At 47.7% G+C, this 12,174-nt stretch overlaps 1 protein-coding gene across 1 annotated transcript in view; it reads left to right on the plus strand.

Moving 5' to 3' along the window:
• Positions 1-12,174, plus strand: part of LOC121280733 (solute carrier family 22 member 5-like) — a 160,272-nt gene that overhangs the window by 68,955 nt on the left and 79,143 nt on the right. The window contains exon 3 of the mRNA XM_041192868.1: positions 11,808-11,962. Coding sequence (XP_041048802.1) covers positions 11,808-11,962 — 155 coding nt within the window. The remainder of the gene's footprint in view (positions 1-11,807; positions 11,963-12,174) is intronic.

Here is a 12,174-nt window from a genome sequence, read left to right on the forward strand (position 1 = left end):
AATTTTAATTGCTCCATCATTGATTCTTGTGCCTTCAGCTGCCTTGGTTTCAGGCTCTGGCATGACCTTTCTAAGCCTCTCTACCTCGCTACCCAATTTTCCTCCTTGAAGATGCTCTATGAAACCTACCTCTTCAACCAAGCTTTTGATCACCTGTCCTATTATATCCTGATGTGGCTGGGTGTATTATTTTTATAATGCCCCTATGAAAAGCTTTGGGAGGTTAGATTATGTTAGGTATGATGTATTAGTAGAAATTGTTATTGTCATCATTGTTGTTGCTGAGGATTGTAAGAAATTTAGAGGAACCTTAAGTACATATCCATAGGTCCCTGCAGGGATCAGGACAGGTACAGTGCATTCTTGCTTACTGTTGACTCATTTAACTTTGATCCACGTTAACATCATTAATAAAACAGTGTCAATATATCCATTTAACATTGCCAATTTCACTTTAATGTCGCTTGCCACTGAATTCCGCATCTGTGGCCTACCTGCTGACATCACCTTTCCCACAGTGCTTCCTCTCTCGCCCTCAGTCCCTCCTGTTCCCGCTGCCAGCCTCGCCTCCTGATCTGTTTCTACCTTAATATCCAAAGTCAGTTCTTCCTGCTCCACTCCTGGCTTCGCTCCAGCTGCTGAATTCGCACTGAAGTCCTGCTGGTTGGTTGGTTGGTCAGTGCAGATATTCAGGACTTCAGGGGTTATCTGCACCGACCAACTTCCTCCACTAGATGGAAACCAAAACAGAATTACCTGGAAAAACTCAGCAGGTCTGGCAGCATCGGCGGAGAAGAAAAGAGTTGACGTTTCGAGTCCTCATGACCCTTCGACAGAACTGTCAGTTCTGTCGAAGGGTCATGAGGACTCGAAACGTCAACTCTTCTTCTCCGCCGATGCTGCCAGACCTGCTGAGTTTTTCCAGGTAATTCTGTTTTTGTTTTGGATTTCCAGCATCCGCAGTTTTTTTGTTTTTATCCACTAGATGGAGCCTGGTCAACCTAAAGGTATTGTTATGTGGATGAGTCTGCTGTAATTCTTTAAACCATTTTACATTGTACAGTATTGTATATTGTATTTCTTTTATATTTAGTGATGTATTTTGTTTTGCAAGCTATATCAGTTAGGAATGCACAGTGTTGTACATGTATGATACTGTATTTCAACTTGTACAGTACATAGGTTCCTTCCGACATTTCCATCCTGAAAGAACCTAACTGTAGCTTTAACGTTGATTCCTATGGGAACCTCTGATTTACTGAAAGTTATTTAACTTAAAGTTGCGATTTTCAGGAACACAACCACAACTTTAAGTGAGGACTCCCTGTGGATAATGCGGTTAAGAAACATATGGGGTGGGATTTTCAGCTCAGCGTGAACTAGCGGGCGAGCGTCCTGACATCACCACGTACTCGGGCGATATTTCCATCGGCAGGTGCATGCGAAAGTCAGCAGTCTGCCCGCCGACGATCAAGCCCTTTAATCAATTAATTAAATTTAACTTTTTGCTGCCTGCCAAACATTACAGTTGGCGAGCGGGCGAACAGGCCAGGCGGCCTTTGCATTTTTTGCGAAACCTCATCCACAGTGACTAAAAAAAAAAACTTTTTAAAACTCATATTTCACATCTCCCTGCTCACGTGACAGAGTCACATGTGGGGTCATATTTTTCTTATTTTTAAAATCTTTATTTCTCATGTTAAAAATCTGCAGCTGCCTGAGGCAACTCCGTGCCATCACTCCCAGGCATGAGCACGCTTCAGCGCTCGCGCTCCTCCTGCCCCCACCCTGGCAGCGCTGAGGTTATCGGCGCATGTTTCGTGGCGGCTGGCTGTTATTGGTCAGCCAGCATGAAATTGCGGCCGGGGCTGAATTGCCGGTGGTGGATTCTTGCGCAGCCGCTCCCAGGCCCTCCCGCTGTGCCCACCCAACGAAGGGATAATCGTCCCCGTGGGATACTTTTGTTTGTTAGCTGCGGCATAAAGTATAAAAATTGGGTGATTATGCTGGAATTGTATAAAACATTAGTTAGGCGCAACAGTTAATGTACTGCATGCATTTCTGGTCACTGCATTACAGGTAGGATCACATGAGAAAATAAGCCTTTTACTTAACACCCCAGAAAACTAAGATCCTCTTCCAACCATCTCTAACAATACAATCTATCCCCTCATTAATTAAGATCAACAGCAAGATCCAGGGAAATGCGGACCTTCTCTGTATCTTGGGAGCCTCCTCTTGGAGGTGGCAGACTTAAACAACAACATTCCTCATCGCCCCCAATGTGCCAACTCAGCATTCGGTTTTCTAGGAAAAGAGTACTTGAGGGCCAGGATTTCAAACTCGAGACTATGGTCAAAGTTAACCAAGAAGCATTGATCCTTGTGCTCCAGATGCTTTGGAGACATGGTCAACCTCCAGCAGGTGCCTCAAAGCCCTGGAGAAAAACTACCAGCGGTGCCTTCGCAAGACTTTAGCATTAAAGGCAATCGAACAACAGAGTTCTTTCCCAAGCCAACATGCCCAGTATTGAGGCACTAATCACTCAAAACCAGCTCTGCTGGGTAAAGCGTGTCATTCGTATGCCTGACAGTAGACTCCCGTAGCAACTGCTCTGTTTAGAACTCGGCTGTGGAAGGAAACACCCAAGAGGACAGCAGAAACTCAAAGAATCCCTGAAGTGATCAGACATACCTGCTGAATCATGGGAGCCCTTTGCCTTTGAATGAAATGGAGGAGGTTCATTCAGGAAGGCACCGAATAGGTTGAGAGACTTCTTCGGGAGCAGGCAGGGGCGAAGTCGAGGCATCGGAGAGAGCACACAAACCTCCAGACAACACGTCCACCCGACCTTCCAAGGACCACTTGCCCTGCACGTGGCAAAGAGGGGAAGCAAGACTACCCTTGGTCCTAAGGGACTGCCCAAGAAGAAGAAGGCAGGAAGGTTGTGATCACTCTAGAGAGGGTACAAAGGACATTCAGGTGGATGTTGCCAGAAATGAAAACTTTTAGATATGAGGAAAGATTGGATAGGCTAGGGCTGTTTTCTTTGGAACAGAGAAGGCGGCAGAGAGATTTAATTGAAGTTGTCATGAAATCTGAAATTTACAAGACGGTTATGTTTCAAAATGTCCCCTTTAACTTAAGGTGAAACAGAACATTCTGAAAAAGGGGAGAGTGAAGTCATGATAAACACCTCAGCTCAGAAAAATGCCCATGTGATCTGGTTGCCATGGGGGAGACACTCAAACAGAAACCTGTTGAAATGCAAAGTGACAGTCTCAACATCTTTTCATGGTCTCACAGGAAAAGGACAGCTGTTTTCGAGACAAAGATAAAAAAAGATACTGCTGTAGGAAAAGCAGGTTGCTGGTGAGAGTTTATTTTCTCTTAGAAAGGAATGGAATCAAAGGCTGAAAACTCAGGGCGGAATCACCACAAAGTGCGGTAGCGGGCGGGATAAAGGACGTTTTACCCATTGGCCGCAATGGCGAGTTTTCGCACCATATTGATCCCTTCCCAAGGAACCACGCTGGATCACTGGTAGGCGGGCTCGAATTTGCACACCACGGGTGACCTCAGTGTTTCCTTGCACCAGAGCACAGCCTATTTCATATCTCCAGACCAGGACTGCTCCAGGTGACAGATGGCCCCGAAAGCAAAGAATAAGGCAGCCCCCAAATTTAGTGATGCCTCTCTGGAGCACCTGCTGGTTGCAGTGGAAGGCCCTGGCTCTGGCCACAGCAGGTCCACCAGAGTCAACATTCCGGCCTGGGAGTTGGTGACAGCAGTGGTCAGCGCCACCGGAGCACAGAGGAGGTCAGCCGTCCAGTGTAGAAAGAGGATGAATGCTCTCATCCATTCCGCCAGGGTAAGTCAACCACCTCATCACTCTCAACTCGCACACTCACAAACCCATCACACATCCACAGGGATCTCACACCTCAAGTGACAACACCACAAACTCTCACACACACCCTCACATCTCCATCAGGCTCATATCCTCTGGGGTTCACGTCCCCATCCCATCCATGGCTCCACTCACCACACAAACATTCCACGCAGCGCCATGCATCCTGCTCACACTCCATCTGTTTCCATGTAGGACAAGTTGGCTCACAGCAACAGGGAGAGGTCCCAGGTCGGAGGTGGGCCAACATTAGGCCCCCCCCCCACACTTTGAGGAGTGAGCCATCACGCTGACTGGTGAGGACGTGGATCGTGCCCATGGCGATGGTGAGGTCAGCGAAGACCCACATGAGGATTCTGCACCAAATCATCCGTCTCTCAATGTAACTGTGAGTGCTCTCTCTCCTGCTTTTGACTCTGCTGCCATGCACTGATTATCTCTCCTTTGGTTCACAGAAAGCTCTGCCAAGCGACCGACACCCTCAGCCAGCCAGTCCCTCAGCCCCATCCACATCCTCACCTCCAGCCAAGAGGACTCCTCCTCCATTGAAGAGCTGGAAATAAGCAGCCTGAATGACCCGTCACAGCGCTTACCCACACCCTCCACCAGCGCAGAGACACACACTCGGTGGGACCTGGATCTAGAGCCAGCTCGGGTTCATAATCTGGTGGTCACCGCATGGAGATGTGAGCTCAGCAGCAGGAGGCAGATTCAGCCCAGCTCCGCGGCACTCGGAGGACTGCTGGGGAAGAGGCACCTGTGGAGTTCAAGTCAAATGGCAAGCCTCTGAATTTCGTCTTCCAACTCATCGTGAAGCATCAGCAAAAGATGAGGAATTTCACATAGAACTGTTGGAAGCTCTCAACAAAGTAGCACATGAATTAGAGGAGTGAGTCTGCTGCTGTCTGATGAAGTGGTGCCCACATGTGTGAGCATGGAGGTCTCCTGGAGACCCTGATCCAGCAGAACTGCATACAGACCTGCAGGTCACTGTGGTAGCCATGGGCGAGTTCCTGCAGTGGCAAAGCAAGCGGCAAACATGGCATCTCGACATCCCTTCAGGTGCTCCTTGCCCTCAAGGAGTCAGGCCAGGGCCCTTGGGCACCTGAAGGGAGGAGCAGCAGCAGCTGGACGCCCCTGAGTCATCCATCCAGGATTCTCAGAGGCTGCCTTCCCTCTCCAAGTTCCCTTTAACCCTATCCTCCATTACTGCAGAGGAAGTAGCTGGCCCCCAGGAGGACAGCCAAAGCAAGCTGGGGCCTTCAAGGCCTCGGCACTCAGGAAGACGCATGCCAAAGTCATCAGAGGCAGCAGGGACAACCATTGCACAGGCTGTCTCCACCCCTATTGTGGATGTCAGGGCTGCAGCTAGAAGAAGAGGTAAGTCTAGAAAAGTTCAAGAACTCCTGGTCACAAGTGGTTGCATGAGTGAGCACATTTTGTCACTTTATATTCGGAAAATGTTTCACTTTCAACTGAATAATGTGTAATGTTGGCTTTCAGCTTCAGTGGCAGGCTTCACGAGTCTTCCCAATGCATCCCCCTATTAACGGTTCAGCTGCACGCAGCTGGACCACGAGTGATTCTAGATGGAGATGTGTGTGTGGCTGGGCCTTTTGGAGCCTCATGTAAGCACTCTCCCAGGAACATGGAGCCTTCATCCATCACACTCACATCACTGTTCCGAGCATTTTCAGTGCCACCTGCTGGGGTGTGCTTTCAGTTGTCCATCTGAGCTGACCTGCGTCTTTGCCCATCCATTGACTGAACTCCCATGCAGCATCTGTGCCCCTCCAACAAGAGGCTCTGCTCACTTTCATTTCAAGAATCGTGATCACGCATGTTGTTAGCTCTCCCACCCTTTCCCCTCCCCCAGTCACCCCTGTCTGTTTCCCACATCACTGTTGACCTCCCCGGCATCACCTTCCACCCCCCCCAATGTCACCTACCAACCCGAACCCTTATCTTTCCAGGATGTCCAGGTGAATGTACACGTTCCCTACCTTCCTGTGAATCCCACCCCCCTCCACTTTCACCTCCCTGACCTCCTCCCTCCCACTCCCAGGTCCATGCCTGCCTCCGAGTCCCCACCAACCACCTTTGCTGTCCCTTCTACAGCTACCGAGACACCCTCACCCTTCCACCTTCCCGGCTCCCTCTGTCCCCCCTCACACTCACCATTCCCTCCTACCACGCCTGCCCTCAGTTTGCTCCCCAGGAGGCAGTCATTGACTGCACAGACCCTTCCCTTGCATGTTTACCTGGACACTCCCCCTTACTTCCTCCTCCCCCCACCCGCCCAGACACCTCCCTCCAAACTCCCTCCTTCCCCCGACACCTTCCCCCTCTGAACTCCCTCCATCCCCAGACACCTTCCCTCCTCCGAGCTCCCTCCCTTACACCTTTCTCGCCCCTTACGCCTACCTTCCCAATTGCATTCTCCCCTGTTACACCCTCTTCCCCGCTGTACTCTCTCCTCCCCCTCCCCCTCCCAGCCTCACTCTCCTGACATCTTTGTTCTCCCCTCCAACTACCCAGCACCCCCCACCCAACTCCGCCCCACACCGACACTTCCATTTTCCCCCTCCCAACTTCACCCCCCCTCCTGACCTGGTAGACCTTCCTCTCCCATTCAAACCTGTGTCTTCCTCTCCCACCTTCCAAGAGCCTCTTGTGGCAGAGCCACGTCCATCAGAATTAACCCAGCGTGCAATGCACGTGTTCCTCCAGGGTCTGGTAGCTGTGGGGCTTCAGCATCTTCCACTCTTCGGATATTTGCAATCTGAGCAAGGCCCCAATGGTAAGTCCCGACTTCTGCACGTCACAATTGTCCAGACATGTTCTGAGCCAGCATGCTTTCCCACTGGTGTAACGGTAAATCGGATGTGGGAGGGATGATTCTGGTCGGGTCTTACTTTGTATCCCAATACCAGGATGCAAATTGGGTTCACGCTGGCCTACAACGGGATTCGCGTTCTGCCATGACGGACACCATCAGATGGTGCCACTGCGCTTTCATGCTGGCATGAAGCTAATTTCTGCCGCCACCCCCACCCACTATGATGCCCACCGCCAACAGGATCGGATGACTCCACCTTCAGGCTAAGTTGAACAATTTTTGAAGCACACTCAAAGTTTTCACTTAATGTGGTGGAGAGAAATGAGCCTGCTGGAGAGTTGGGAGTTACTGGGGTACTGTTCCTGTAATGCTACATATGTGCCAGAAGTGTAGTACAGAACAAAGGGGTTTCATGAGATGCATCTCAAGATGCATTAGTTAATGTGAAAGTGCCTTTTCTTTAGTTGGATGTATTAGTTGCCCATTAATTAACATTTGATCAAAGTTGATTTTAGTTTGTTTGTTGCAGTAAAAGTCTTAAAACGTGAAATCTTGCCCTTCAATAATTTCCGTCAGTCACTGGGAAATTCATTTCTTTTGAAAGGTTAGCGGCCCCTACAAAGATAGTAACAAGGTGTATAAAATTATGAGGGGCCTAGGTAAAGTGGGTAGGAAGGACCTATTTCCCTTAACAGAGAGGTCAATAACTAGGAGTCATAGATTTAAAGTAATTGGCAGGAGTAGGGGGAAGTTGAGAAGAATTTCTTTTCACTGAGATGGTGGTGGGACTGGAACCCCCTGAAATGATGGTAGAGGCAGGAATCTCCATCACGTTTGAATAATATTTGTTGGTGTACTTGAACTGACGTACCTATAGACCAAGAGCTGGAAAGTGGGATTTAGTTGCATTGCACTTTTTCAGCCAACAAAGATGCAAAGGGCTGAATGGCTTCCATCTTTGCTTAAACTTTTCTATGTTTCAATGCATTTTATTTCCATATCTCTGACAGTCAACTTTTCTGGATAGGAATTTGTGAGTGAGTGTTCATGGAAATTTTATGTGTGTTCAAACCTGGATGCTTATATGTGTTTGTGGAGGTGATTGGATGCTTTTATTAACAAGCTATCTTGGAATGTGGGCTACAATGACCAGGCTGCATTTATTGCCCTGAGAATATGGTTCTGTGACTGTTCCTTGAACTTTGCAGTGATGGTGCCCCAACAACATTGTGATGTAAGAAAGTGCAGGATTTTGACCAGTCATGAAGAAGGATTGGTGATAGATGTACAAATCAGGTGTGTTATTTGGAGGGGAACTTGGAAGTGACAGTGTTCCGAGGACACTGTTGCTTTTGTTCTCCTTTCTGGTAGTGATTGGAGGGGAGGGAGGTGCAGTCAAAACAACCTTCCTGAGTGCATCCTATATATCATACTTACTGCATCCACAGTACACTGATGATGGTAATTGTGTATACAGCAGATATAGTCCACTGGCGTCATTCAAGGGAATTATTCTGCCCTGAATGTTGTTGAGATTCTGAAATTCTTTTGGGGCTACCACAATCCAGGTAAGGAGTGAGTATTCCATCTTACTACTGACATGAGCCTGGTTGCAAGGTTTTGAGAAGTTATTAGGTGAGCCACGTGTCAGGGTGTACCCAGCCTCTTCTCCACTCATAGCTACAGTAGCCCGGATCTTCCAAGCAGCGGCAGTGATGAGTGAATTGCCGCTGCGCTGGTAGATTCCCCCGACTCGCTGTGCATTTCTTCTGGGATCTTCCGATTCCAGTTGTCACTGAAACCCGCAGCACAATGTCCCTCGGAGACATGGTTGGAGTGGAGTGGAGTTGGGGAAGATAGGACACGCCGCCCTTTTTATGGCACTAGCTGCCATATGGTAAGTTTAAAGTTCCAGTCTTTGAATGTTATTGAATGGGATAGTGAGCGAATGGGTGAATGAGTGAGTCGGTCATTGGGTGAGTTCGTAGGCTGATAGTCTGGGTAGGTGGGTGAGGTAAGCAGGTGGGCAAGGTGGCTGAGTGAGTAGCTGGGTAGGTGGATGACTGGGTAGTCAGGTGATTGAGGGGGTAGTTGGATAGGGTCGGTGGGGGGGTGGTTTTAGTCGGGTAGTTGTGGGGGTAGTTAGGTCAGGCAGCAGCCGGGTGATCAGGGGGTAATTGAGAATTAGTCGGGGGTGGGGTTGGTGTAGTGGCAGTCAGATCATCGGGGGATAATCAGGTCGGGTCGGTGGGGGGGTAGTCGAGTGGACAGGGCCGGTCAGTGGGGTAGTTGGTTCAGAGGGCAAGTTGGGGGAGATGGGAGGGTGGTCAAATGGGGTAGTCGGGGGTGGGTTTGGTGGTGGTGGAGGGGTGGGGGGGGTGGTGGTTACCCAGGTATTAGAACAGGTTTTAATCTGTTTAACATTTCCTGGGTAACTATTCAGGTAAGCACCGCTAAACTGCCTGCAGTCTCCGACACTAGCTCAGAAATGGAGACACATGCAGAGGGTCCCAGGGAGCAGGGGAATTGCCCAACAGAAGTTAAACTTCCCAGGCAATTCCCATGTAAGTCCATGCCTCAGGGCCTCCACACGGTCCTGATGCGCATCTCCAGTTGTACGCCTGATCTCTGACGATCCTGAGACCGGAAAGTTGATATGACCAATCCAGTTAATCCTTTGACCAATGGTGACCATCAAGCTGTTTCACTGAATGATGTTGGTGCCACTCAAGTTTAAGGGAAACTAGTTGTTTTTTCCCTTGTTACAGGTGGTCACTATCTGATATTTGTGCTGCATGAACATTACCGACCGCTTGTTAGCACAAGCCTAGGTGGTAACCGCATTCTACCGCAGACCCGGGCATGACCTGCTTCATTGTTGGATGAGTTCTAAGTAGAGCTGCACATGGTAGAATCATCCACATACAGCCCCACTCCTTATATTAGGATGGAGGGTAGATCAATAATGAAGTGTCTGAGGACATTTCCTTGAGGAATTCCTGCAGTGACACCCCATGACTGTGACCACTGGCCTCTTGACAACCACAACCATCTTTTGTGTTAGGTAGCATTTCAGCCACTAAGGGGCTTTCCTGTGGATCCTCATTGACCTCTGTTTTGTGAAGGCTTCTTGGTGGTGCAGTCAAATGCTACCTTGATGCTGAGGACAGTTGCTCTCACCTCTTCAAAAGCAAAATACTGCAGATGCTGGAAATCTGAAATAAAAGCAAAAATGCTGGAAATATTCAGCAAGTCAGGCAGCATCCTTCTAAGTATTTCCAGCATTTTTTGCTTTCACTCTCACCTCTTTGTTATTCACCTCTAGAGCCCATGTCTATAAAAAGGCTGTGATAGGGCCTGAAAACAATTTGTTCTGGTAAAGCATGAGTGGTATATGTTAATTGGTAACACTATTAATGATTCAATTCATTCCTTTCTGGTGATTAAAAGGAGGCTGGTAGAACAGCATTTAGTTTTGGAAAGAACTATCCTGTATTTTATGTATAGGACGTACCTGGACAATCTTCCGTACTGTTGTTTGCATTCAGGTGTCACAGTGTACTGGAACAGTTTAGCTCAAGGATAACAAGCACAGGTGCACGGGTCTTTAGTATTACGACCAGGATGTGGTGGAAAGCCTTACCTGTGTCCAATGCGGTCAGACAATTCTTAATGTCATGTGAGGTGAACTGAATTGGCTGGATGCTAGCAACTATGATTGAAGGGATCTTACAGAGGAGCCAAATAAAACCGTCCACATGGAAGTCACAAGGTTAAGATGGAAAATCCGCGATGTGATGCATTGCACTGTAAGTGCTGAATTGCACTTGTCCCAGGGTCTATGCCTCTGACTTTCTCAAGGTTTACGTGGCAAAAGTGAGATTTCTTCATTACTAAGGCAATGGTGAACACCCTGCCAATAATTGGGGGATGATGATGTAGGGGTTATGTTATCGAACTTGGATTCCAGAGGACTTGACAACAAACGATGAGCTTAAATCTTGCAGCATGAGAATGTGATATTAGTTTAATAAATGTGGAAATAAGAAGCTGTTTTGGGTAAAGGTGGAGCTGTCGGATTGTCGTCAAAACCTAACGAGTTCACTGATGTCTGTTAGGGAAGGAAACCTGCCATCCTTACCAGGTATGGCTTTTATGCGTATCCAGTCCCATAGGTGGTTGACTCTTAACTTTAGTCTAATAAACCAATCGGTTGTATCAAGTTTTTATTCGGGATAACTATGGGCCGCTAATAATAGACTGTATTGCCAATGATGGCCACATTCCAAGAGAGCTTTTTTTTTGACAAGTCACTTGGATAAGACTCAGACACATGCCTGCCAAAGTGGCTGGAAGGTCCATCGACAGAGTGGCTGGCTAGGGAGGGGGCGCTGGGATCTGTCTGAGTAAACATCTTCCAGTTGTTGCTATGTCCTCTTTTGTAAGGTGGGCACAGCATTTAAAAACAAAACTGGAAATCCATTTCTTTGGGGCACAAGGATAGAGAATTCCACCATCTCTAGCCACACAGGTGAGCCCAAATTCCACTGTTTAGCAGGTAGATATACATAGTATCTCCACTGATCCTGCACTGGATTTCTTTCAGCGCCAGGGATGTGGGAACTAAAGACTGCACCTCCAGGCTTGCTCCTTCTCATACTAATAGTTTTTTTTTCAGGGGAGCAAGTAAAGGGTACACTTCTAACATGCCACCTCAGAATCCCGGAGCTAAGACCTTGCATACCTGGGTCCCAACTTAATTTCTAATCCTTATAGTGAACCCTTGTCAAAGTTAGGGTAGGTGTGTGCCGGAAAGATCATAGATTTTTGATCCCCATTTGTTTTTTCTGTAAATCCAAGTGTGTTAATGTTTATGACTGCTGTATAACTGAGGGAATATAGATATGGTGTGTATACCAGCGTATATTTGTATGTAAAAGTGTGTGCCTAGTTTAGGATGTGAATGGAATGAATAGATGCATGAAATTATGTGTATGTTAGTAAGTACGCTACGCAGTAGTATATATATTTCAAACTTTATTTGTTTCTGCTTTGCAGGTTTGGGAGGAAGAATGTTCTGTTTGGAACTATGGCTGTACAGACTGGATTTAGCATGATTCAGACGTTCTCTCCAAACTGGGAAATATTCTGCCTTCTGAATTTCCTTGTGGGTCTTGGACAGATTTCGAACTGGGTATCTGCCTTTGTTCTTGGTAAGTACCTACAAAATTCAGTATATTTATTAGCCCTTTCCTCAACACCATTGATGATTTTGTAAACTCTCAGTATGACACCAAGTTCTGCACATTTTGATATTGGCCTAGAAGTCTGGTAAAGCACCCAATTTTGCATCCACAATTAAGTCACCAATTTAAGGGATTCTTCCCATCATGGCTAACATTTTACCAGCAGCAGGTGAGCCCTG

Source organism: Carcharodon carcharias, chromosome 8 (assembly GCF_017639515.1).
Source record: "Carcharodon carcharias isolate sCarCar2 chromosome 8, sCarCar2.pri, whole genome shotgun sequence".
NCBI classification, from domain to species: domain Eukaryota; kingdom Metazoa; phylum Chordata; class Chondrichthyes; order Lamniformes; family Lamnidae; genus Carcharodon; species Carcharodon carcharias.